Below are 25,152 nucleotides of genomic sequence, written 5' to 3'. Positions count from 1 at the left end.
ATCATGAAGGTAAGTATCAAATATGCAAACAGGCTTTAAGGGGTTAATGCAATTATTTAATTTTAAGAGATATGCATTATTTGATGTATTCACGTTTATATTTAAGCATCTGCTTATATTCATGTGACTATCCCTTTTAAAATCTGACTCCTCTGACAAAATTCCCTTGATTTTATTATTTTTCTGTGATTTCTTTTTCCACCCTGGATGCCTGAGGTTGATTTTGAAAACACAGTGTACATCTGAGTTTAATGAAACTCTCGTTCTCGTGCGTGTTCACCGTAAAAACGAAGGGCTGATTGTCGACCTTTGGTAAGCGAACGCCTCCTTTTTGCCTTAGCGGCGCTCTCGGCTTCCGTAGACATATCAGGAAGAAACACACTAGCAACACGTTAGCGCCGCTCTCTGAGACACCCGTTTATGGTAGGTTGTTTTCTATTTTTAATCTCGCCAACTATCAATTAAATTACTGAGGTTGAAAACGTACAGTTAAGAGGAAGCAGGCTGTCTTTAACGAGGATGAAGGCTCGTAATCACTCCTACACGTGTCGTCCAAAGAGCAGATATGGATGAAATGTTACATCAGCAAAGATAACTTCAGGTTTTTATAAACTGTTTAAGGCTTGTTAACAGAGTAGCGCCTGACTGAAGCGTCTCCTTTTGGATTACTTTAGCAGTATTTGTATTTTTCCCTTATTTTTCCAGGTAAACACGCTGCTGTTATGACATCTGGTGCTGAGTATCTCTCCGTCTTTGATTTGAGCCTGAATGAAGAGGCTCTGTCTGGGCTGAGGGAGGTGAACCCTATCCTGAAGCAGACTCTTAACACTGACCCTGCCTCAGATGGTATCTCTGCTGTCTAAGTGTCACAATCTAAAGACCATATCCACATTTTTCTGTCTGTTTTAAACGGATGTTGCCTCCCACACAGATCCTGAGGATAAATCTCCTGAGGATGGCAGACAGAGGGAGCCCAGCCTGGTTAGAGAGGTGTCAGACAAGATGGTCTGCTCAGCCTGCAGGTGTCCATTTAATAGCCGGGAGGAACAGGTGAGCCAAGGGTTGGAAATTGCGCCTGTCATTAAGAAATGCATTATGATATACAGTCATGGATGAAAGTATTGGCACCCCTGGAGTTTTTCCAGAAAATACACCATTTCTCCCAGAAATTGTTGCAATCACAAATTTTTTTGGAATACATGTGTTTATTGCCTTTATGTGCATTGAAGCAACACAAAAAATCTGAAGAAAAAAAAGACAAAATTGATGTAATTTTACACAAAACTCAAAAAATGGGCTGGTCGTATTGCCGCCCTTTTAAAACTGTGGGTGAATCATTTTATTTCCAGCATGTGATGCTCATTTAAACTCACCTGTGGCAGTAACAGGTGCTGCAATCTAGAAATCACACCTGAAGCCAGTTAGAATGTCTAAAAGTTGACTCAACCTTTGTGTTGTGTGTCTGTGTGTGTCACACCAAGCATGGAAAAGAGGAAGAAGAGCCCAGAATTGTCTGAGGACTTAAGAAGCAAAATTGTGGAAAAATATGAACAATCTCAAGGTTTCAAGACCATCTCCAGAGATCTAGAAATTCCTTTGTCCACTGTGCGTAATATAATCAAGAAGTTTATAACCATGGAGCTGTGGCTAATCTCCCTGGACGTGGACAGAAGAGGAAAATTGACAAAAGAATGCAACACAGGATAGTTGGAATGGTGGATAAACATCCTCAGTCAACTTCCACACAGATTCAGGCTGTCCTGCAGACTCAGGGTGCAAAAGTGTCAGCTGGGACCATACGTGGCCATCTGAATGAGATGAAGCGCTATGGCAGGAGACCGAGGAGAACCCCACTGCTGACAAAGAAACATTAAAAAGCCAGACTGGAGTTTGCAAAAATGTACCTGAGTAAGCCTCAATCCTTCTGGGAGAACATTTTGTGGACAGATGAGACTAAGGTAGAGCTTTTTGGAAAAGCATGTCCTTCTGCTGTTTACAGAAAACAGAATGAGGCCTACAAAGAAAAGAACACAGTACCTACAGTCAAACATGGTGGAGCTTCAAAGATGTTTGGGGTTATTTTGTTGCCTCTGGCACTGGGTGCCTTGACTGTGTGCAAGGAATCATGAAATCTGGAGACTATCAAAAAATTTTGGGCCACAATGTAGGGCCTAGTGTCAGAAAGCTGGGTCTGCATCAGAGGTCATGGGTGTTCCAGCAGGACAATGACCCCAAACATACCTCAGAAAGCACCAAGAAATGGTTGGAGACAAAGCTGGAGAGTTCTGAAGTGGCCGGCAACGAGTCCGGATCTAAATCCCATTGAACACCTATGGAGAGATCTCAGAACTGCTGTTGCAAGAAGCACCCTTCAAATCTGAGAGACCTGAAGAAATTTGCAAAAGAAGAGTGGTCCAAAATTCCAGCTGAGAGGTGTAAGAAGCTTGTTGATGGTTATAGGAAGTGATTGGTTTCAGTTATTTTTTTCCAAGGGTGTGCAACCAAATATTAAGTTGAGGGTGCCAGTAATTTTGACCAGCCTGTTTTTTGAGTTTTGTAAAATTATGTCAATTTTGTCTTTTTCTCCAGATTTTTTGTGTTGCTCCAATGCACATAAAGGCAATAAACACATGTATACCAAAAACATTTGTAATTGCAACAATTTCTGGGAGAAATGGTGTATTTTCTGGAAAAATTCCAGGGGTGCCAGTACTTTCGTCCATGACCGTATATGAGATTATACATGGGAATTCTCTGTTGTTAAATCTCAGATGGAGCACTACAAGCTGGACTGGCACAGGTTCAACTTGAGACAAAAGATGTCAGGTTTAGCACCTGTCACAGCTGAGGAGTTCGAGAGGAAGACTGGAGCAGGTGAGGAAAGCAAAGTGGCAGGGCGGTTCAAGTGTCTGTGACAGCCGCTTTATTTTTTTCCTCTTTTTTTATCGCTTCACAGGAGACATGTCAAGTATCTCAGGGTCTGAGTCTGATTCAGATGAAGAGGACTCAGATAGCGACGGTGGGGGGACGAGCAGCAACGTCACCGGCACGGATAACGAGAGCTCTGTAGAAACCAGTTTGATATCCGGGCGACTTTCTAGCAAGGTGGTTTTCCAGAACTTAGCAGGGCAGTATCTGTCAGTGTACCGCTGTATTCTGCAGGGAAAGGTGAGGCTCAGCAGATAAATAATGCCACACTGTGTGTGCATGTGTCCACACCTTTGATATAGCTTTGTGATTCTGTTACATTACAGACAGATGCTGATGCAGAGACTGTGTCCTTGCTAAAGGCCATAAGTAAGAAGACCGTGTGGGTCATTCTCATGACAGGTGGAGGTCATTTTGCTGGTGCTGTGTTTCAAGGGTAAGTGTTTTTTTTTTGCACAAGAAAGAAAATTTCTCATTGGGGTGCATGAGCTTGAGAATAATCACCATAATCCATGTCTCCAAAAAGTCAGATTTCTGCAAAGTAATGTCAAATAAATTAAAATACATTCAGTGAAATTATTGATTACATAAATGTTGACCCCTTTAAAGTGACTGACCTAATTCAATGGGGATCACCTGAGTGCAGTGAATGTGTCTCATGCCCCGTTTATACGAGTGAAAACGCAAACGTTTTGTAGCATTTTGGCTGTCTGTTTACATGGCAGTGCCGTTTTGGTGCCTGAAAACAAAACTTTCTGGAAACGGGCTCCAGAGTGGAAGTTTTCCAAAACACCCCCGTCTCCGTGTGAACAGGGAAAACGACACTTCCTGAAAACGCACAAGCGCAGTACGGCTGCAATCAGCTGTCAAGCACAAGTGTCGCAGCACACTGGACCCAGCCGTGGAAGCTCAAGCCGAGCCGTGATGTAGTTTACTGCTTGTCATGTCACAGAGCTGGATTTAGAAAAGGGGATGCATTATTCCCGTATAGAGGCCTATCAGTGCCAGTTTCTTTAGATAAAGTCATGCTATTAATTTTGGAAATGATTACTTTTACCTTTTTATCGATCATCATGATGATCACGGTCATCACCATCGTAGTGAGGCAGAGTAATTTCACGGCTCATATTAACACAGAGGTGCTTTGTTAGATCAGTCTTGTTATAATGTCGATATCCGCTGAGAATAATTAATTCCTCACGGACAAATTCAGCTCCTACAGCCTTTTGACTTCTCATGGATTTTCTCATAAAACGCAGCGCTGCACATGAGCGCAGGTGGAGTTTTTTTTTAGAATGATATATCTATTTTCGTTTTAATAATAATAATAAGACATTTTTGTGTTTATATGTGCCGTAAAATTTCACTGCTGCGCTACGATGGTGATGATGAGGAGGATTTAGTGATGAATTACTCTTATGCACACATGTATGATAAAAATGTTACATAAAATCAAAAACACATGAAAAACACTGTCCTTGTTGTAGAGACAGTTTTATTGTGTAGTAAATCACCCTACTAAGGCGTTTTTCTGTTTCCTGCGTTCTCGTGTAGATGGAGATTGTTTTCAAAATGTTGCTGTGTAAACGTGGAACTTTTGGGAAACAAAAACGGAAAACGAAGCAAAACGCTGTCGTGTAAACAAGGCCTCAGTGTTGGAGTGGCCGAGTCAAAGCCCAGTCTAATAGAGAATTTGTGGCTGGACTTAAAAAGGGCTGTTCATGCTAGATCCCCCTTGTAACCTGGAGTAAAATCTCAGTGTCCAGATGTTTGAGCCTGACTGAGACCCATCCACACAGACTCAGAGCTGAGACTGCAGCCAAAGGTGACTCTACTAAACGTTGGCTTGAAGGGGGTGAATATTTATGAAGTCACTTAACTCACCGTACATGTTTTTGTTTAATTGACATTACTTTGTAGAAATCAATTTTCACTTTGACATTAAACATAATTTTGTAACAAAAAGCCAAATTATATTAACTATAATGACTGATTTATAACATTTATAACATATAGAAATAATTTAGACCTTTACTTAAAGCTGTCCACTAGTGATTAGAGTAGTTAGTACACATATTTCTACCAGGTGCACACAGGGCCTGAAATTACATGCAGTTATTTATTGTTAATTGAAAAGACCAACTCGATCAGAGATATATAAACATCTGTCCAACACAATCTTTACTTCACAGAAAAGAAGTCCTTCAGCACAAGACTTTCCATCGATATACGGTGCGAGCTAAGAGAGGCACAGCTCAGGGACTCAGGGACTCTCAGAACCGCAGTCACACTCCCAAGTCTGCAGGAGCTGCTTTGAGACGACACAATGAGGCAGCCCTCGTCAAGGCAAGGCTGTATTTTATTGGATACTGCTTTTTTTATAACAATGATAACAGTGAAGTTTTTCATTTGAAGTGAAGATACCCTGATGGAAGGATTTTCTGTGCAACGGTTCATGATTGTTTCAGTTTACAGCTGAATTTCTCTTCTCATCCCCTACTAGAGGATCCACCCTCCCTCATGATAACAGGAGCACCGATTATAAAAATCAGGGCTCATGTGTAAAATATCTGTTTGGTCAGTGGTTAATGATTTTTCTATTGCTTCTTGTGCTATAAAACTCTTACAAAGGCAGCATCTTCTCTCTCATGAAAACAGATCAGAGTATTGCCATCTTCTGTCTAATAATATATCTTCTCTGTATCAGCAGTTAGGTGTCGGCATTAAATTGACCTGACATTAAACATAGTTATGGTTATCTTTCTTCTTCCGGATTGTATTAATTGATCCATATGGTGCCTCTTTACAAATTAGATATCTGTGTTTAAAGGTTGCTTTTTCCAAAAAGCTGATCTGTGTAAACTCATCAGAGAATACTAAAAAAATAGAAAATTATATCGTACACATGCAGGTTATTTTCTTAGTTATACTCAGTATCATAGATTAAAGATCACATATTTTACCCCTTTAAGACAAGTTTATATCTGTCTCAGAGGTCCCTAAAACATGCCTGTGAAGTTTGTTGCTGAAAAAACACTCAAGTATTGGATTTCTGCGTGTCTAAAAACTCCTCAGAGCAAGCTGTTTCTGTGTCTGTGGCTTTAAATGTTAACAAGATGTCTGACTCCGCCCCTGACCACACCCTCTCAGGAAATGGATGTGGCTCTTCGAGAAGGGTCTAGCTGCAGCCGCTACAAACCACGCCCCTTACAGAACACGCCTACCCCAATGAGCTACCCCTAAACCTAACCAGTGGAAACTAAAATGCTAAAGCTAAGCTAATAGAACAAGTGGGCATGTTTTGTAGGGAGTGTCGTTTGTATTGTTGGGTCTTCTGATACTCTCCTCAGCTGGCAGCTGATAGGAGGATCAGGAGAATAGGGCGGAACTTTCTTCCAAGCGGGGAGGTCCAACCAGACCTGGGGGCGGGGCTAATTCCCACATGACATCATGAGGGGAAAATCTGAGAACGGCTTGTTTCAGTACAAATTTTCTGAAAGGCGGAGAAAGAGAGGGGGGAGGAGGGAATGGGTTTTTCTGATTCTTGGGGGGTTTTGGACAGACCAGGGGCACAGATTTTTGCTAGAAAGCCTGAAAAAGTGTATTTTGCATAATATGTGACCTTTAACACTATTCTGAAATTAAATTAAAACTTCAATTTAAAAAAATCATACGTAAATGGCTTAAAAAGTGAACCTCAATCTTTGCTGTAGATATTATTTCTAATTCTAAATTCATGTAAATTATAAAATCTTTAAAATATAACATTTTAAGTCCTGTTTCGTTTCTTGTTTATCTTTTAGTGTAATTCTCAAGGCATTAGACTTATCTTTATTTATAAGGGCCCGAGCAACGACCTTGGAGTGAGAACCCAATTGAAACTGAAGGAACTCTTCTTCCCCTTTATATCATTTGGCAAATGTGTTGCTAATTTGGAGGCTTTCATAGAAACTTCAATCCCGGTGAAAATGTACATATTATGGTGCTCCCATGCATATATGTCACAAAATTGCCCCACATGCCTTTTTTAAGGCTCCTCAACAGGGTTTAGGCTACATGCATTAAAGTTGGTACACATATAAATTATGTCAAGACAAAAGCTAGCTTATTCTAGACAAGTTGGAGATCTGAAGTTATTTAAGAGCTTGACTTTTCACCACAGGGCGGGACCATAACCTGGCCCCAATGACACACCCAACATGCGAGAGCTCTTCAATGCTGCTTGCAGCCCTGGTTGTCATTGTTCCATTGTTGTGAATTTTAAAAATGGCTTAAAAATAAACAAATGTGTTGTAGATTTTTGTCTACATGCTAATGCACTTTAATTAACTTTTGCAGGACATACAGGATCTTCTGGTCAGCTGGGCTGAATTCTTAAAGGAAGCCTCTGCCATATTTGTCAGAGCCCCGAGCTACAACAAAACCATCTTCTTTGGTGGACGTGCAGCTCCACTGGAGAAGAGAGATCCCAGGGTCCGAACGCTTCCCTTTGCAACACGCAGAGCAACCTTCAAAGAGGCTCAGAGGGTACACGACATGCTCTCTACCGTCCATATTTATGGTGAGTTGGATTATAACCTTTGAATAATTCTATGTTATCTGCTCGCTGCTGCACAGGCAGGGTATAATCAATACTCTTCACAATATGTTGATGCAGGGAAAGACATAGACATGTCAGCTGTTTTTAGTCCATCTAAGAAGGCATGGAAGAAGAAAATCAAACTCCCAGCTGAAGTAAACGTTCAACAAGAGAATGGTAGGTCAAGACGTTATGAAAAGTGTCGATGTAGATTCTGTTTGACTGGATTTTTTTTTTCAGTTATTCCCTTTTTAATATACATTTTTGGCATCAGGAGAGAAAAGTCCTGAAGACTCAGATAAAGAAGAGGTTGGAGAGATCCAACTAGAGATGATGGAGCTCACTCTAGGAACTCTGGACCTCAGGGAGTTTGAAATTCAGCCCTCCAGGCACAAGAGGAGGAGGAGGAAAAGGAGAGAAGAAAGCAAAATGCAAACAGGTGGGCCTGCCTGTTATCACAAATGTGGCCTAAACTACTTTTTGTCATACTAAAGTTTGCAAGGTTTATGAAATTTCACCTCCATGTGTGGCAGGATTGAGTAACACAGAAGCAGATGATCAAGAACAGGAGGAGCTGGAGGCTTCACCAGCAGCAGAAGCTCCTCAAGAGACGCAATCAAAAAGCAAAAGGAAGAGGAAAGCACAGAGTAAGAAAGAACAGGAAGGTAGGGATGTGCTTCTCTTTCATTATTGTTCATTATCTTACACGTGAATTTAAATCATAAACAATATGTATATAGCTTTCTTCTTCGTCTCTTCAGAAATGGTCGATGACTCATGGGAGTATGGCGTTAGAGACGCTCTGTTCACAGCCTGTAAGGTTGGAGATGCGGACGCTCTCTGCAGCCTTCTCAGACTACCAGAGGATCCAGAACAATCAGAGAGCAACCCCTCTGAAGTCCCAAGTCCTCTGACACTCCTTAATAAGCCTGTGGACTCATCAGGGTTCACTTTGCTGCATGTTTCCTCAGCAGCAGCACAGAAGGACGCGGTGAGGCTGCTGCTGGATGCTGGAGCAGACCCGGCCTGCAGGTACAGAAACAACAGCATCAAATCTCCATGGTGAAATGTTTACTTGTGTGATGATAATTTAGACCAGGGGTTTTCAAAGTGTGTGAGAGTGAGCCTCCCCTAAGAAGAAATTGTTCATTCGGTGGACCCCCACCCACAAAAAGGATTCAAATTGAAAAAAATTTAAACATTTCAGACATTTATGTATAAATCTTTAAACATTTATAACATTAATATAGTTTGGATATTTTGTTTTGCAATTGTCCTTAAACATCTGACTTTCCCTCTTATTCAGTGGGAACTATACATTTTCATCTGTACCGTTGATGCAGGATTGCATAACAGCAGACCATCCCCCACCTTCAGCCTTTCCTGGTACTTGATTTTTATAAGTGCTGGCGCATTTATTAGTGACCGAAAGTCCTTTCACTTCCTGTTAAGAATTACCCTAGTTTAGTCACTAGACTTTTTGCTCAGTCTTAAGATGACCCCAAGGTTTACACAGCCTCATGCTGTCATTAGCTTGTACATCTCTGCAATTAAACACTGTGACTTGAGCATCATCAGTACCAATGCAGGAAAATCCTAACTTGATTAGTTGACTCTGTAGCACTGATACTCAACGTGTGGCTCTTTTGTGATTACTTTTCCCCCCAGAAAACCTGAAAAAAAGATCTCTTTTTTTTTTTGCCATTTTCACAATTTTTGCCACTTTTTACCCTTCTGACATTAAATACCCCTTTTTCATATTTTTTTGGCCATTTTACAACCTCTTTTTGCCACTTTTTCCCCATTTTTTCCACTTTTATCCCGTTTTTGCCCTTTTCACCCTTTAGCCCATTTAAGCTACTTTTAATCATTAAACATCCTTTTTTCCCCATTTTTGCAATGAATTTTGCCACTTTTATCAATTTTTTTTTGCCCTTTTTTAATACCATTTTTTGCTACTTTTCATCCATTTAAGCTACCCATTGCCAATAAATGCAACTTGTTTCCTTTTTTCCCAATTTTTGCCTCTTCTTTATGCCATTTTTTTCCATTTTTGCCCTTTTTCCCAATTGTTTGCCACTGTTTTTGCCAATTTAAGCTATCTTTTGTCATTACTTACCACTTGTTTCCTATTATTTTGAGCATTTTTGCCACTCTTGACTGCTTTTTGCCCATTTTATTCACTTTTCACCAATTTTTTGTCACTTCTCACCAATCTTTGCTACTTCCTGACCATTTATCCACTTTTTCTACACATTTTTGCCCCCTTTCACCCATCTTTTGCTGCTTTTTGACCATTTTTCCACCTTTAACCTATTTCTATTGCTACTTCAAGCTGTTTTTGCTTTTTTTACCCTCTTAGATTGTGGCTCTTGCAAAGGTATTTTCAATAACTTGTCTCTTTGGTTGAGTAACACTGCTCTATAGCATAGTCCCTATAGTAACTATAAGTTTATCCATTTAGCTCCATGCACAGCAGAGGTTCACAAAGCAAATCACCTTTTTCTGGTTTATGGTTCCACGCCTCCCCTGAAGCTCCGTGGCACCCCCCAGGGGAGGCCCGCCTCACACTTTGAAAACCACTGATTTAGACATATGCCTAAACGTGAACATTTCTTTCTAGGGATAAGAAAGGGCAGACTCCTTATAATGTTGCTCCTGACAAAGACACAAGGAATGTTTTTCGTAAATATATGGGCGAAAATCCGGATAAATATGACTACAGCAAGGCACAGGTAAGTAAAGGTGACTTTAGACTTGTGTTCATTTTAGTTAAAGAGGAGAACTTATCTTTTACTTTTAACCAACCAAAGGTCCCGGGGCCGCTAACTGCAGAGATTGAGTCCAAACAAACGGAGAAGAAAAAGGCCCAAAAGGCTTTAAGAAAACAGAGAGAAAAAGAGCAGAAGGAGATGAAGAGGAAACAAGAGCAAGAGGCAGAGGAGAAGAAGAAGTTTGCATCTCTGAGTGATCGGGAAAAGGTGAACAAATGTGTCATTGGTCTCTGCGATTTAAGATGCGCTGTTTTATAGTCTTTGAAGATGACACTCTTCTCTTTCTGACTACAGAGAGCTTTGGCGGCAGAAAGGAGGCTCGCAGAACAAGTTGCTGCAACAGGAGTCAACATCTCTAATGTCAAGTAAGTCTCCCTAAGAGAAAAACCTCTTTGTTTAGAATACGCAGAGTTTAAAACTAAGTCTACTAGGTTTCTTACACACGATTCTCCTGAATATTTCTGAAATGTTTTTGGGTGACCTGGATCTACAAACTGCCAAATTTTCACCCTGACTTTACCCAGAATTTCTCCCTGCCAGCCTCAGAGCTTTCCACACACGAATGCAGCAGCCAGCACGTCCAGAAAAGTAGCGAGGTAACGTGTTAAAGCAAGAGGGTCTGCTTGCAGACCGTACATTTCTGACAGCCACTGTCACAGACCGTTCATCTCAGACACCATTAATCCCAGAGGGAACATGCTGTAATGTGCCACTATATCGTTTTTCCAGATTTAGGATTTTTTTTAACACAAATATATTCATAAACTGGCAGTTATGTTCATGAAATAACAACACTACAAATATTACAGACAAAGCAACATCTTATAATAAATGTTGTACAGACCCATTTTAGAAGTAGTTACATGAACTGTGGCTGGCTTTAGTTTTGTTAGCTTTAGCTAAAGCTAGCAAATTTATGGTAACTACATAATTAACGGTACTACATTAGCCAATGTTGCTAAGTAAGCTTTAGCAAGTAGCTTAAGATAACGCAGTTTTGTGGCAAGGTTGTTATAGTTAACTAAAACTAACTAAATTACTAAAACTGAAATTCAAAAATCAATTTAGTTAACTAAAACTAAAAAAAAACTAAGCTTGACCAAATAAATGAAAGCTAACTAAAACTGTATAGTGCACTTACAAAATCAACTAAAATAAAAATGGAGACAAATTATCCTTAGTTTTAGTCTTCGACACAACCATACTGACTGGCACCTACACACAAGTCTGGGAAGTGTAAAATTGCCTGATCTGATTGGTTAAGACTTCACATGGTGGTAGTTGTATGTCTGGAGTTGTATTCAAACATCATCATTAAATAAATAAATGATAAGTGAAGAGTAGCCTGTTTGAATATGTTTTTTAAAATGTATGATTTTCACTCAGCCCCGACATCTATCCGTTTAAAACTAAAAAGAAGCATTTTTGCGAAATAAAAAATAAACAAAACTAACAAAGCCGCCATAAAAACTAAAGCTAAACTGAATTCGAACACAGAAAGTGAAAACGAAGTAAAAATAGAAACTAATGAAAATCCAAACCTTGTTTCGTGGTAAACGACCTATGTAGCTTACATAGTCTCTTTGGGATCTCAGCTATATTAGCTACATCAGCTCTGTTATCTATAGTTGAGATAGCTTTAGCAACATGAGATTTAGCGAACATCTATGGCTAACATAGCTACATAGATAATGATATAGATATTGATATGTAGCTTACGTTGCTGTTTGTGAGCTTTGCTTTCAGCTATGCTAGTTACGTAGCTCCTTTATATAAAGTTAGGCTAGCTTTAGCAATGTGAGCTTAAGCATACTTCACTAAAGCTAACATAGCTACATAGATAATATTCTACATAGCTTACAAAGCTAACTTTAGCAACATGAGCTTTAGCCAACATAGCTAAAGCTAACTTAGCTATGTAGATAGCATAGATATGTAGCTTACGCTGCAGTTTGTGAGGTTAGTTTTAGAATGTTAGAATGTTTTGATGGAGGATGAGCTAGGCAGACTGTTTACTAACATTATGAGACATTCTGTAAGTAGGTTGTGCAGGTCAGGTTTTTGACTTTTAACTTGTAGTATCGTTACCGTTTCCTTAAGCATAAAACTCAAGTTTAATCTGATTTTTTTTTTTTCAGAAAGTTTTAGCGGGTATTTCCATTCTGAGCTATACAGTGTAACGTGTTTCAGCCAGACTGTCTTGGTTAAGGCTGATTACATCAAAATAAAGCGACAATATTAATATATAAGCTCATACCAGTGTTGGACAGTCAAACGGTACTAATGTGTCAGTACACCCACTGATGGATTTTTGCAACACCTCTCCAAATTTGATGCGTGTAGTAAAAGCAACATACAGCGAGAGCGCTCGCTTTGTAGAGCATCTCTGTTGACCTTTCTTGGGCTCTAACACAAGTTTTCTGCTATAACTGAGCGAATTTGCTCGTTGTGAGCCCAGTTCTGCAGCAGTTCATTTTCTAATTGTTTTAAGGTGAGTTTAAACGGATGACTGGCTTGTTTTAAGTCCCTGTTGATTCAAAGAAGCAGGCTGTGGCGTTAAACGAGGTCAGAGCGGCTGTAAACATGGTAGATCCATTCACTCACAGGCACCTCTGCTAAAGCTAAAGAGTTAAATCCATGATAAGCAAGCTACAGAAACATTTGTGACAGTAAAAGTCCTAAGTTGTGGAAAGTTTTTGGAGTGTGGTGTAAATGTGTACTCATGTGATCACCATGCACATAGTGAATTTGCCTTCCAATGTTTTTCTGCTGTCTAAAATAATATTTTTTATGTAACGGCCTGTGAGTACAATCCTTCCTCATAGCATTGGGTGCTCTTGCTGTATTGGTTATTTTTGCACAAGTGTTCTGCCACCTGACAACCCCCCCTTCCCTCTCCACACCCCCATCAGACTGTACAAGTCTTCCAGTGTGAGGTGAATATATGAACAGGAATATTTTTGCATGTATAAAAAGGCTTCAGCTGGACATAACTGATGTGTTTTTTTTTGTTATTTTTTGTCATCAGGAGATGCTGGTTGTGTGGAGAGTCTCTGCTTGGGAAAATCCCATTCCAATACCTTGAATATTCTTTCTGCACTCCTCGCTGCGTCCAAGCACATCGCAAAGCAAATAACCTCCAAGGCAAGACATGATAACAATCTCAGTTGGAAGTGAGCTAACTCAGAAGAAAGGAAGCCTTGTTAGGAATCGAAAGTGACTATTTCATGCTAAAATACCATTTTATTATGGCAGAGAATCACAGACTGGATAATTCATAAGTATTTAAAGATCTTAAAACAGTTGTATAATTTATTAAGTGTGCAACTTGAGAAGTAAAAAAGCAATAAAATGTAATGATTCTTGTAAAACACTGTCATTTTTCCCTCAACTGTCCGTGCATGTTCATCCTTTGATTCTGAATCATCGTTTGATTATTGCTGTCTGAAGCAGCTGCGAGTAGATTAAAGCTACTGACACTGAATCATGACTGATGTACAGCTGACCACAAATGAAACATTGATATCTGAGGTGATTAACACTACTAGTACTTCTGCAATAGAAATGATGCGGAACAAACATTTTCCTCCTGTCACTGAATTGTTCAGACGAATACTTCTGCTTTGCTTCAGTCAAACTTTGTACCAGTTACTTTAACGAAGGAATTATTGTATTTACAAATGAACATGGAAAGACTTAGGAGCTACAAAACTGTCAGGATTTTCCCGCTGGGCTGTCCAGCTGAGGCCGGTCCATGAAAAGGACCCTGAGGTGTGCTGGAGCCCCCTCCAGCTCCAGCACTGTGATGTTATTGGGCTGTGTGGTGCTGAGCAGGGGTCCAGGTACATAAAGAGTCTGTTGAGGGCCTCTGGCTGGCCAATATCGTCCCAGATTAATTCCATTAATCCAAACCTGACCCTGAAAAAGACAGCAAATCAACATTAAGAATGAACCCACAGACTCAGAAAGTAAATGGTCTACAAAACTTCTCCATTACCTTTGTCCAATCACTGAGCTTTAGAAAAGTGTCCCAGGACAGTCCATTAGGCTGCAAGGTCCCTGAGTAGAACACGGGTCCAACTGAAGTTTCCTTCTGAAGGGGGGTGAAGGACTTCTCGGCGTCTGCCTGAGGCCATCCAGCAGTGATGGCTCCATCAATGTCCAGAGGGTAGATGAGCCAGTCCATCAGTATGTCTTTACCCAGGAACAAGTCACTCAAGATACCCTACAAACAACACACATACCTTCTGGATCTTCTTGACAGATGCTGACATAACAAACTAAAATCAAATTCATGTTTTGGTTTCATTAACATGTTCTTGTAAAAAATATTGTTCCTTTCCTTCCAAATATTTGGGACTTCAAAGACCCTGTACAGTGAAAATAAATCTGTATTTAGGTTTGTTGTATGACAGGTGACTGTGTTATGAACCTCCAGGGCAAATTTAAGTCAACCTAAACATCTTTAAGTTTGTAAAATTAAGGTTTAAAATCCTGAAAATGAGTCGGTAAAATCTGCTCCAGGATGGTGTGGGTGTGTCTGTTGAATGAGCTGAAGCCACACCCACTCAGGAGAAATACGATACTGTCAGATTTAAAAAATGCTACAATCTGATTGGAGGAAATCACTCATGCTATTAGCCCCGCCCCTTGACCTTAGGCTGACCTTATGATCAGAGCAGAGCTGCCTGTCTCTGTGCCAGAGAAGAGACAAAGGCCCTGTCCACATGGAGACGAAAATGACATTGCCGTTTCACTTTGAAAAAGTGAAACCCCTTAACAGTAAGATCAGTCCAATCCAATCACCTATAATGCAGCCGGCCACAAGGGGGCGATTGAGGTATTTTGGCTTCATATTTCTTGAGCAAACATGCTCCACAGATCTTCTGTTCAGATTTTTAGAAAGGGAAATTGCTCTCTCAAAGAGCTTCATTTGAAGTGTTGAATAAAAACAGCAGCTTTAATCAAGACAATAATAAGTATGAGTTTACCAGGCCAAATTACAGAAATATACTTGTCTGCTTCTTGTTTGATAACTTGCTTGGTTGAAATTTTAGTTCAACTTCAACAAAAAAAAAGTTAAAAGCATACAATATATTTCCTTTTCATATTTTCTAAAGTTAATAATTCTCTGGGGGCCGGATGTGGGCCTCCACTTTACGATCACTGCCCTGGATGCTTGCAGAGTGTTGTTGGAAGAAAATGTCATGTAACATGGTGGTAGGCATGCTCCTGTCCCAACTTTTTTGAATGGGAAGCAGGCATAAAATCCATAAAATGTATATATATTTTAAGAAACCAGTAAAGTGTTTCTATTTGAATGATAAAGACCTTACCTTTGTGCTGTATCCAATTAAATGTAGGTTGGAAATGGTTTTCAAATCACTGTTTTTTGTTTTTACTCCCAATTTGTTGTGGTTAAAAAACAGATTGAATATTAGAATAAGCATTGAGGTTTATGAAGCCACAAAGACTGAGAAATTACAAATTGCCACAAAGCTTTAACTACTAATTGTGTTTTCAGACAAAAAAGGTAGCACCTCTGTGGTAGTAGTTGTTCTCTTACCTTGTAGTCGTTGATCTGGCTTCCAAAGTTCACCCTGCCCATGTTCTCCACCAGGATATCTAAAGTGTCCCCCTGCTGTCCACTGACATTCATCACAAGGGCAGTATCCCTCTCCAGCAGGCCCTGGTAAACCTGTCCACACAGACATAACTACTGAATATGAAACTCAAAAACTACCAAAACAACCTGAACTTTCATAAACAGGTGTGTCTGGTCCTCCTCTGCTAATGTTTTCCCCGTACCTGACCTGAACATCTGATTGTAAAGCTCATTGTAGTTCATTGTTGAAGCTCACCCCATTGACGGACACGTATGCACGGTCATGAACCCCATTCAGTGGAGATATGAGTGGCGTGGGTTGTGGGAGGTCCCTGGGCAGCTTGGTCCGATAGAGCACGTATCCATAGAACTGAACACAATAGACATGACAGGTTTTAAAAGTTCTCCATGTTTCAAGAGGTTTATTGTTCCTGACGCACAAGCCCCATTCACTGTTGCTGCATTCATACCTGTTTTATTTCTTCAAAGCTGAGAGGATGTTGGGATTTCACCGGGCTGAGTGGAGAGAGGATGCTCAGTAGGCTGCTGATGCTTCCAACCTAAAAAAAAGCATCTCTTATGTAAGGATCAAGAGCATCTCCTTACTACTAAACCTGAAGTCATATTTACCTTTTTCAGGCTCACATAGCCGTAGGCAAACTTAGGCGTTGCTGGTGGCATGGGCCCAGAGGGAATCTCTCTAAACTGCAGAAAAACAGTGATGAGTTATTCTTAATTTAGACACATTAACAAGTGCAATCAGAGCATTAGCACTACTATCAGTAATACCAGCTTAATGACGTCTCTGATGGCCAGCAGCTTCTCTGTGGGGTCTCCAGCCTCAGACAGCGGGGCGTCGTAATCATAGCTCGTCACTACTGCACGGTACCTGGTGTCATGATCAGCACCTTTTATAAAGAGATGAATGAACCTCATGCTAAGCTTTTATTTCCATCAAAAGTAAGAGACGAGACCAAAAAAAGCAGAGACTAACCATTCCAGTAGCCAAAGTTACTGCCTCCTTCAAACATGTACCTGAGGAGAGAAGACAGAAGGAGGGGCTATGTTACACAGCAGGAACCTGTTACTTAATTCTTATTAAGTCTGTTCATTTCTGACGGCCATGAAAACATTTCAAAGCTGCTAGTGTAGCTCACATAACTCCATTAGCTGTGACAGCTATGTAGATAATAGGGCTTAAGCTAGGCTCACAAAGCTGCTAAGTATCTACGTAGGTATGTTAACTACATAGCTAGGTAAGCTAGTTACATTTGCTAAAGCTCGTGTTGCTAGAGCTAACTTAGCTATAGCTAATGGAGCTATGTAGCTAACTTGGTTAACACAGCGAAAGCTAAGCTCACAAAGAAGCTGTGTAAGCTACATAGACAAGTTATCTACGTGGTAATTTTAGCTTTAGTTACAGTGCTTAACAAATTTATTAGACCACCTGTCATATCTGTCTCAGAGACCATCCAGCATCACGAAGTGCTTTAATGCGGACTCTTTCATTTTCAGTCAGCTCTCTACATTTTACCATTTTGAACAGGAATGAGGAATTTCAAACTGAATTCACCCAAATTTGAGCCGGCTCACTGGGCTTCTCTGAGAAGTCAGAAATGAATAAAGCATAACATTCAACCACTAAAACTCATTTTTCTGTTCAGGAATGCAAGTAAATAACTATAATTTGCCATATTAATCAAGAAATAATAATGTGCTTTACTATTTTTTAATTTTTTTTTGTAAATCAGTCAATTTGAAAATTCATGGATAACAATAATGGATAATAATAAATGTTATGCTTGATTCATTTCCGATTTCTCAGAAAAGCCCAGAGAGCCAGCTCAAATTTGGGTATAAAAAGGTGAATTCAGTTTGAAATTCCTCATTCCTGTTCAAAATGGTAAAACATGGAGAGCTGACTGAAAATGAAAGAGTCCGCATTAAAGCACTTCATCAAAATATTCATATTTTCTCGTTTTTATGACAGGTGGTCTAATAAATTTGTTAAGCACTGTAACTACATTATCTACGTAGCTACAATAGCTTTAGCAATGTTTGCTAAATGTAGCTTAGCTAAAGCTAAGCCATGTAGGTTCATTATTTACATAGCTAGCTTGGCCACATTGGCAGTATCATGACACTGTAGTAACGTTAATTACATAGCTAGAGTATCTTTGCTAGCTTTAGCTAAAGCTAACTTAGCTTAAGTAAACCACTGACCTGACTAGACCTCTGACCTTTTTCTCTATGTTTGCAGTGTTGATATTTCATGACTGGAGCTGTCAGACTTTGTTTTTGAACAAAGTTTAAAAAAAGAAAAAAAAAACTGGAAAAACGTTGTATTGGCAAATAATGGCAGTTCTTTTCTGAAATAAACATTGGCTCCGTTAATCGGTCTGTGAGATTGGCCATCAGAAATGTAGGCACCCCTCTCAAAACTACCTCCACCTAAACACCAAAATGTTGATTTTAATCCACATCTGAAAATAGTGCCCAACAAATGCTTTTATTTCTTGCTCGAGAAGCATCTGCTAATTATTTAAGTTCTAAGCTACCTTAAAAAATATCTTAAATTACTTTAAAAAAGGGAAGAAGGGTATGTTTAAGGAGCTAACACATTGTTTTTGTTGGTCTGTTCTACTGGATTATTTTAACTGAGGACCAGAGAGAAAAGCCAGCCTCATGTGAAGATGTCATGTATGTGTGTGGGGAGACATACATGTTGACGCTGGCCCCCATGGTTAGCATTTGGCCTAGCAGTCTGCTGACCTTCTGAGCATTAACCAAAGCATGCTGATCTCCCCAGTGGTCCAACCAGCCGGTGTAAAACTCTGAGTTCACCTGTGACACCATTTAAAGAGTTTTACTTTCATTTTTGCTGTTATGAGCAGAATTAGATACATGCTAATGTTCAGAGAATTCATGAGTAACTAACCAGGGGTCCTTTGGGTTCAAACCGTCTTTGCCGTTCGAAGGCTTCACTTATGTTGGTTTCTGTAGAAGGGATAAACAGAAATGCTTTAACTCTAAGTATAGTGAATTATGATGACCAGTATGTCTCATATATTTGTACCGACCTATGCCAAAGTCGACAGTGGCGTACATTCCCTCCAGAGTCCCACACATCATTTCTCTGTCTGTGTTTCCGTCAGTGGTGAACAGGACAGTGTCTGCACCCAGAAAGAACCGGAACAAGGTCTGCAGGTGACGCATGTAGTTGTAGTCACAGGCGTAGTAGCTTCCATATTCATTCTCCACCTAAAGTCAAAGAAGATGGAGGATTAATCTGAAATCCTTTACATCAGTGGGCCTAGCATCAGGACTCATCTCAAGATAATGGGATGATAATTCTCCAGAAAAGAACCAGTATACTCCCTATTACAGCAAAACTAAGGGAAACAGAATATATGATGTGTCCACTTAGGACTTCCATACATTAAAATCATTTGGCTGCCTTTTTTTTCCAAACACGTGAGACCCAAAGAAACCGCTGTATGACCCACTCTGGGTCCAGTAGAAAACTAAATAAATAACAGAGGATCTAGTGAAAACTCTACCTGCACTGTAATGATGTTACCGCCGTTGATGTACAGCCAGGGTTTCATTTTGGGGAGAAGGATGGCGAGCCAGTTGCTGACCGCCTGGAGATAATCTAGAGAGGAAAAGTTCAAAAATCTGTCATGCAACTACATAAGAAAAAAAAGAATATCCACATGGAACAGGTGATATCTATACCTGTGTCATCTGAGCGAAGGATGATGTTTTGTTTCTGGAGTAGCCACGCTGGTAGTCCACCCTGAGAAGGAAGAGAAAACATTTAAGAGATGTTTTTTTTAGAAAAAGTGTTCACAAGCCTAATTCATGGGGGGGGGGCTTTCTGGGGCCCTGCCAGCTGATAATGGAGGTCAGGAAAAACATGATTGATTGTAAAGTTAAACCAACATCTTTGACCTGAATAATAAACACTCTTATTAATGCAACAAAAATTACTTTTAATTGTTTATGTTTTTTTAAGATTAAAAATGCAATCCCCTTTAAACAAAAAACCCTTTTTAATGGTAATGTTAACAGTGTTGATGGAGAAACTGAACTAAATGATTAGAGCAAAAAGTGGCCAAACATGGGAAAAAATGGGTTGAAATGATTTAAAAGGAAACTTGGGCAAAAATTAACCAAACATGGGAAAAATAGGTTAAAGTGATTTAAAAAGAAACTTGGGCAAAAATGAGCCAAACATGGGAAAAATGGGTTAAAGTGGTTTAAAAAGAAACGGTAGCAAAATTGGACAAAAAGTTGCAAAACGATAGAAAAAGTGGCAAAAATTGATTAAAGTGATCAAAAATGTGTCAAAATTAGGCAAAGAAAGTGGCAGAACAAATGCAAAAGTGGGTGAAAATTGGCAAAAAGGTGGCAAAAATGTTATTAAAAAAAGAGTTAAAAATGATGAAATAATTTGGCAGAAATAGCCAAACAAAGGCAAAAAGGGTTGCTAGTGGCAAAAAAGTGACCCAAAAGGGTTAAAACTATGATATATTTTGGCAAAAAAATGACCAAACAAAGGCAAAAAGGGTCGCTAGTGGCAAAAAAGTGACCCAAAACGGTTAAAACTATGATATATTTTGGCAAAAAAAATGACCAAACAAAGGCAAAAATACATTACAAGTGGCAAAAAAATGGCAAAACAATAGAAAAAGTGGCCTGAAGTACCAAAAAAGGGTTAGAGGTGGCAAAAAGGGTTAAAATGATGAGATAATTGGGCCAAAAATGACCAAACAAAGACAAAAGTGGATGACAATTGGCAAAAAGGGTTACAAGTGGCAAAAGTGGCCAAAAAAGTGTCAAATATCAAGCCATAATTTGGCAAAAAAAATAGCCAAACAAAGGCATGAATTGGCTACAAGTGGCAAAAAGTGGCACAAAGGGGTTCAAAGTTGCAAAAAAGTGGAAAACAGGGGTTAAAGGTGAAGACTTAATCTGGCAACAAAAAAGGCCAAGCAATAGCAAAAGAGGCCTAAAGTGGCAAAAATGCCAAAAAGAAGCAAAATTGGCTAAAGCTGTCTAAAGAAGAGGCAAAAACGTGCAGAAAATGTAGTTTTACTGTTAAAAGTAGCATGAATAAATAATCTCAATACCCAATGACATATGAATAAGGGTGTAACGGTACAGAAAAATTTCAGTTCGGTACGTGCCTCAGTTTTTAAGTCACGGTTCGGTACGTTTACGGTACGGTGATTGAAGCGGATAAATAAAATTTAATTTTAATTCTTTAATTAAATTGTATTAAAATAAATAGGCTGAATAAATTAAATTTAAATTATAAATAATGCTGCGACCTCCCTCCAAAAGTTCTTCAATGATTAAAAATATTAATAAATAAATATATTTTTGAATAACTAGGTTATTTTCATTGATATATTGACATATTACACCCATTCTTTAAACACTAAAATTTCCCAGCTAACTTGAACACTTCATCACACAGCCGCAAGTTAGCTGTTAAGTATGGAAATTAGCGTCTTGTTTGCCGATTTCAACACGGACTTCAGCACTGGAGTACTTTTTTAACCGATGGGACATACTACAAAGTTTGGAAGAACTTTTCACAGCCCGTCTTGGAGGATAAAGAGGTCAAAGCAGAGTGAAATCTGAGGATAACTTTACCTATGACACAGCTGCAGAGTCCCTCTCTCACTCCTCTGAGGCTGATAGTTGAAGGTAAAGTTAATGTGATTCTCAGAGTCAGAGCGCCATTGCTATACGGGTGATTTAAATGAAGCCGGAGGCTCTTCTAACTCCACACGCGCCATCACTCTTTTCATTTGTTTTTGTAACTGCTCCTTCTTCTGTAATGACGGTTGCTGGCAGCTTTTAGGCTCATTGCCGCCACCTGGATTGAAGTAAGACTCGACATTTTTTTTAATACTCACTCAGACGTATTCATGGTATTACTGCGTGCACCGAACCGTGACGACTGTACCGTGACGGTACGGGACAAATACAAATACCGTTACACCCCTACATACGTACGTACATACTACGTGGAAAATTTAAGACGAATAAATAAATAGATGTATGTCTGCTTACAGCTTCCAAATCCTCTATCATTGATAAAAAACAGACAGGAAGAAGATGCTTGTGTTTGCTCAGTAAGGTGAATAATTCCAATCTGTTATCACATGATCAGCAGCTGTCTTTATCTCACACATGCATGACTTCCTTCCTCTGAATTTACTTCTTCAAATGTCTGCAACAGAAGTTCAGGATGACTTTGTCCTCAACATAACATGCTTGCTCTGCTGACAACGTGAGCATAAACAGTATAAGAGGAGCAAATTTAGTCATGCAAATTTAACTTTCAAGACAGTTCGAGGACTTTTTTTGGGGTTTACTTCTCATACTATAAAAACTAAACGCTGAACCCTTTGTTTAAGTGAACTCTTAGTGTCTGAATCAGCGGTTTTTGATTGGGGGATTAAAGGCAGCAAAAAAAACTATGACATAAGGAAGTCCCGAACAAACATGGCTCTATTTTATTTTGATCCATTTTGCTGTGATAATAAGCAAATTTTGGTTGATTTCTTAAGATCTCAATAATTTATGTTATGATGTATGGAAGCCCTGAGCAGACATACATCAATATATTTTAATTTGCTCCATTTCCACAGGATAACAACTTTATTTAGGGATGCACGATATTATCGGCCTGATACCGGTATCAAAATTTCTGCCGATATCTACATCTGATATTGTTGCCGTGTATATCAGCATACATCCACTGTAAATTTTAGCCATATATACTGATGAACAGGGCTGAATGATTTGTGAAACTAATCTACTTGCGATTTTTTTCCCCAAATGTTGCGATTGTGATTTAAAATGCAATTATTTTGAGGTTCCCCATCTTACGTATTGTTCAACAAACACGAGCAATAAATCATTTTATATTATAACAAGCACAGTATTAGATCATTTAAACTAGGGATAAAAAGATTTGAAAACAAAATCTAATTGTAATTTTTGGTTTATATAGCACATTTGATATCAATTGCTATACTGAAGGAGATTATCTTTTTTTTTTTACGTTATTCTAGTTTCATTTAAAAAATCAATTACATGAACAGGAAAAGTTTCTTATTTGTTTTAAAAAAAAGGACTGAAATTTTAGTTTTGTAAAGCATATTTAAATATCAGTATCAGCTAAAATGAATCTGTGAATATTGGCAAAAATCCAATATCATGCATCCATAGCACATTTTGGTGGTTTTCTTGAGAGGTTGACTTATTTATTTCATTATCTTGCATAAAAAAAGCTGGTTTCCCATAATAATGTGGTATTTTTTAAAAATCTCTAGAAAACAAACACGATTACAGACATTACCACAGGATACAGAGTAAAATAAAATCTACGTATTTATGTCCTCCCAGGGTTTCTGTGATGATGTGCGGTTTTGACCTGTCCTAACAGCAACATTTTAATAAAAGGGAGAGATTATGCAATGATCACTTTTGAGTCCTTTCTAACAAAACTGTGTGCCCCTGGCCTGTCCACAATCCCATTCAAGAATTAGAACACCCCCCCCTTCAAAAAATGTATGCTGAAACAAGCCGTACTCAGATTTTCCCCTCATGATGTCATGTGGGGAGTTAGCCCCGCCCCCAGGTTTAGTTGGCCCTCCCCTCTTGGAAGAAAGTTCCTCTCCTGATCTTCCTCTCAGCTGCCAGCTAAAAGGAGGATCAGAAGAGCCGCATCCATTTCCTGAGAGGGGCGGAGTCAGACAGCTCAGTAACATTTAAAGCCACAGACAAAGAAACGGCTCTTTCTGAGCAGGGCTGAAACAGAGGGGTTTTTAGACATGCAAAAATCCAATACTGGAGTGTTTTTTCAGCAACAAACTTCACAGGCATGTTTTGGGGACCTCTGAGAGCGATATGAACTCGTCTTAAAGGGGAAACATATGTCCCCTTTAATAAGTCTATAAAAAAATGTTCAGAATGGTTTTTCTCATCTGAAGCTGAATCTGTTAACAATCACTGGTTTTATTAACAGAAGGAACATCAGTAATACTTGATTTATTTATTATTATTTTTTGCAACATTTTAAAATGAAAACTCTCTGAGGTTTAGGAATCATAGTAAAAAAAAAAAACTGACTGTTGTACTTTTAAGACTTTGAGTGGTCGAACTTCTCACCATTTCCCACTCTGCACAGATGTACGGTCCTGGTCTCAGGATCACCAGGAGACCTGTCTGATTGGCCAGATCCAAAAAATGCTCCAGATCTCGGTCTCCTGTGAAGTTCTGCACTCCCTGTGTGGTTTCATGGTAGTTCCAGGGCACGTACCTGAAGCAGGAACAACACAGGTCAAGAAAATTCCCTAACTTAAGAACATTCCTGTTGACTGGGATGTTGAACTTACACCTGGATGGCATTGAGTCCAGCCATGTACATCTTCATCAGCCGGTCCTTCCAGTAGTAAGAGGGGATTCTGGAGTAATGGATGCTGCCTGAGATGTACTGGAAAGGCTTGCCATCTTTGAGGAAACAGTTGTTTTTGTAGTCTATGGAGAATGATCTGTCCCCTGACACCTGAATGAGATGGCATAGACTTGAAATGTGGGAGAAGTTTGCAGTGGTTTTCTTCACCTGCCTGTACAGATGTTTTTTACATCTGTCTGCATGGGGGGATAGTTTTATGCCATTCTTCATACCTGTTAGCCTTGGATTTAATGAGAAGTGTGTGACTATAAAGCCAACATAAAGTTACAAAAAGAGGAATTACAGGCCCGTGATTGATCAGGTGACTTTTCTGTAATTAAGCTAAAGCCTAAGCTTCTTTCTTACCAAGTTTCCACCGAAAGCCAAACAAGCAGCGAAGAGTAACACACCAGAAGCCATGTCCGCTGGCTTACCGCGAGAACTCCGCACATGAGTATTTCATCATTTCTGTTTTTAACACGTTAGTGTCATGTTGACCTCTGTTATTACGGTAATACTGCCTTCAGTGAAAGCACGTCCGCTCAATGAAGAGGCAGGGTTGTCATTTGCATCCTGTACGCTTCTGCAGCTGCGTCATGTGATTCTCATTCATCAACAGGGTCCCAAAGCCCGTCGTGTTCACGCCAACGCTGTTCAATGATAGGAGTCACTCTTACAACCATAGACATCATGTACGTAGACGCCTCATTGGCCAGTGGGCTGGACGTCAACGCCGCCGTCATCTTGCCGGAGGTATTCTACGTTATATACAAACGACTCATAACGA

General features: G+C 39.5%; 2 protein-coding genes across 6 annotated transcripts; one reads left to right on the top strand and one right to left on the bottom strand.

Moving 5' to 3' along the window:
• Positions 1-346: 346 nt before the first annotated feature.
• On the top strand, positions 347-13,448 carry ankzf1 (ankyrin repeat and zinc finger peptidyl tRNA hydrolase 1). Of its 5 annotated transcripts, XM_041807228.1 has the most exons (18): positions 347-423; positions 706-846; positions 932-1,050; positions 2,772-2,874; positions 2,957-3,168; positions 3,255-3,364; positions 5,121-5,274; positions 7,267-7,489; positions 7,586-7,684; positions 7,782-7,946; positions 8,041-8,172; positions 8,269-8,539; positions 10,131-10,242; positions 10,321-10,488; positions 10,576-10,646; positions 10,806-10,877; positions 13,194-13,217; positions 13,310-13,448. In XM_041807228.1, the coding sequence occupies exons 2-18, from the start codon at positions 723-725 to the stop codon at positions 13,434-13,436; spliced, it is 2,286 nt and encodes a 761-aa protein (XP_041663162.1). In that variant the 5' UTR covers positions 347-423; positions 706-722; the 3' UTR covers positions 13,437-13,448. The 5 variants fall into 5 exon arrangements, with proteins under 5 accessions (XP_041663162.1, XP_041663164.1, XP_041663163.1 ...); XM_041807230.1 differs by lacking the exon at positions 10,806-10,877; XM_041807229.1 differs by lacking the exon at positions 13,194-13,217.
• A 547-nt stretch (positions 13,449-13,995) lies between these two features.
• On the bottom strand, positions 13,996-24,917 carry glb1l (galactosidase, beta 1-like). Its single transcript, XM_041807233.1, has 16 exons — positions 24,732-24,917; positions 24,307-24,476; positions 24,080-24,230; positions 19,625-19,685; positions 19,447-19,541; positions 18,967-19,147; positions 18,825-18,883; positions 18,609-18,730; positions 16,881-16,921; positions 16,676-16,794; positions 16,517-16,591; positions 16,357-16,446; positions 16,143-16,256; positions 15,848-15,979; positions 14,279-14,506; positions 13,996-14,199 (listed from the first exon to the last, which is right to left on the bottom strand). Exons 1-16 carry the CDS (start codon positions 24,783-24,785, stop codon positions 13,996-13,998), a joined length of 1,896 nt encoding a protein of 631 aa, XP_041663167.1. The 5' UTR covers positions 24,786-24,917.
• Positions 24,918-25,152: the final 235 nt, after the last annotated feature.

The sequence above is a fragment of the Cheilinus undulatus genome, linkage group 15 (assembly GCF_018320785.1).
Source record: "Cheilinus undulatus linkage group 15, ASM1832078v1, whole genome shotgun sequence".
Lineage (NCBI taxonomy): Eukaryota > Metazoa > Chordata > Actinopteri > Labriformes > Labridae > Cheilinus > Cheilinus undulatus.
The sequence above is the reverse complement of the archived record's forward strand: the minus strand, read 5'-3'. Positions and strand labels throughout refer to the sequence as shown.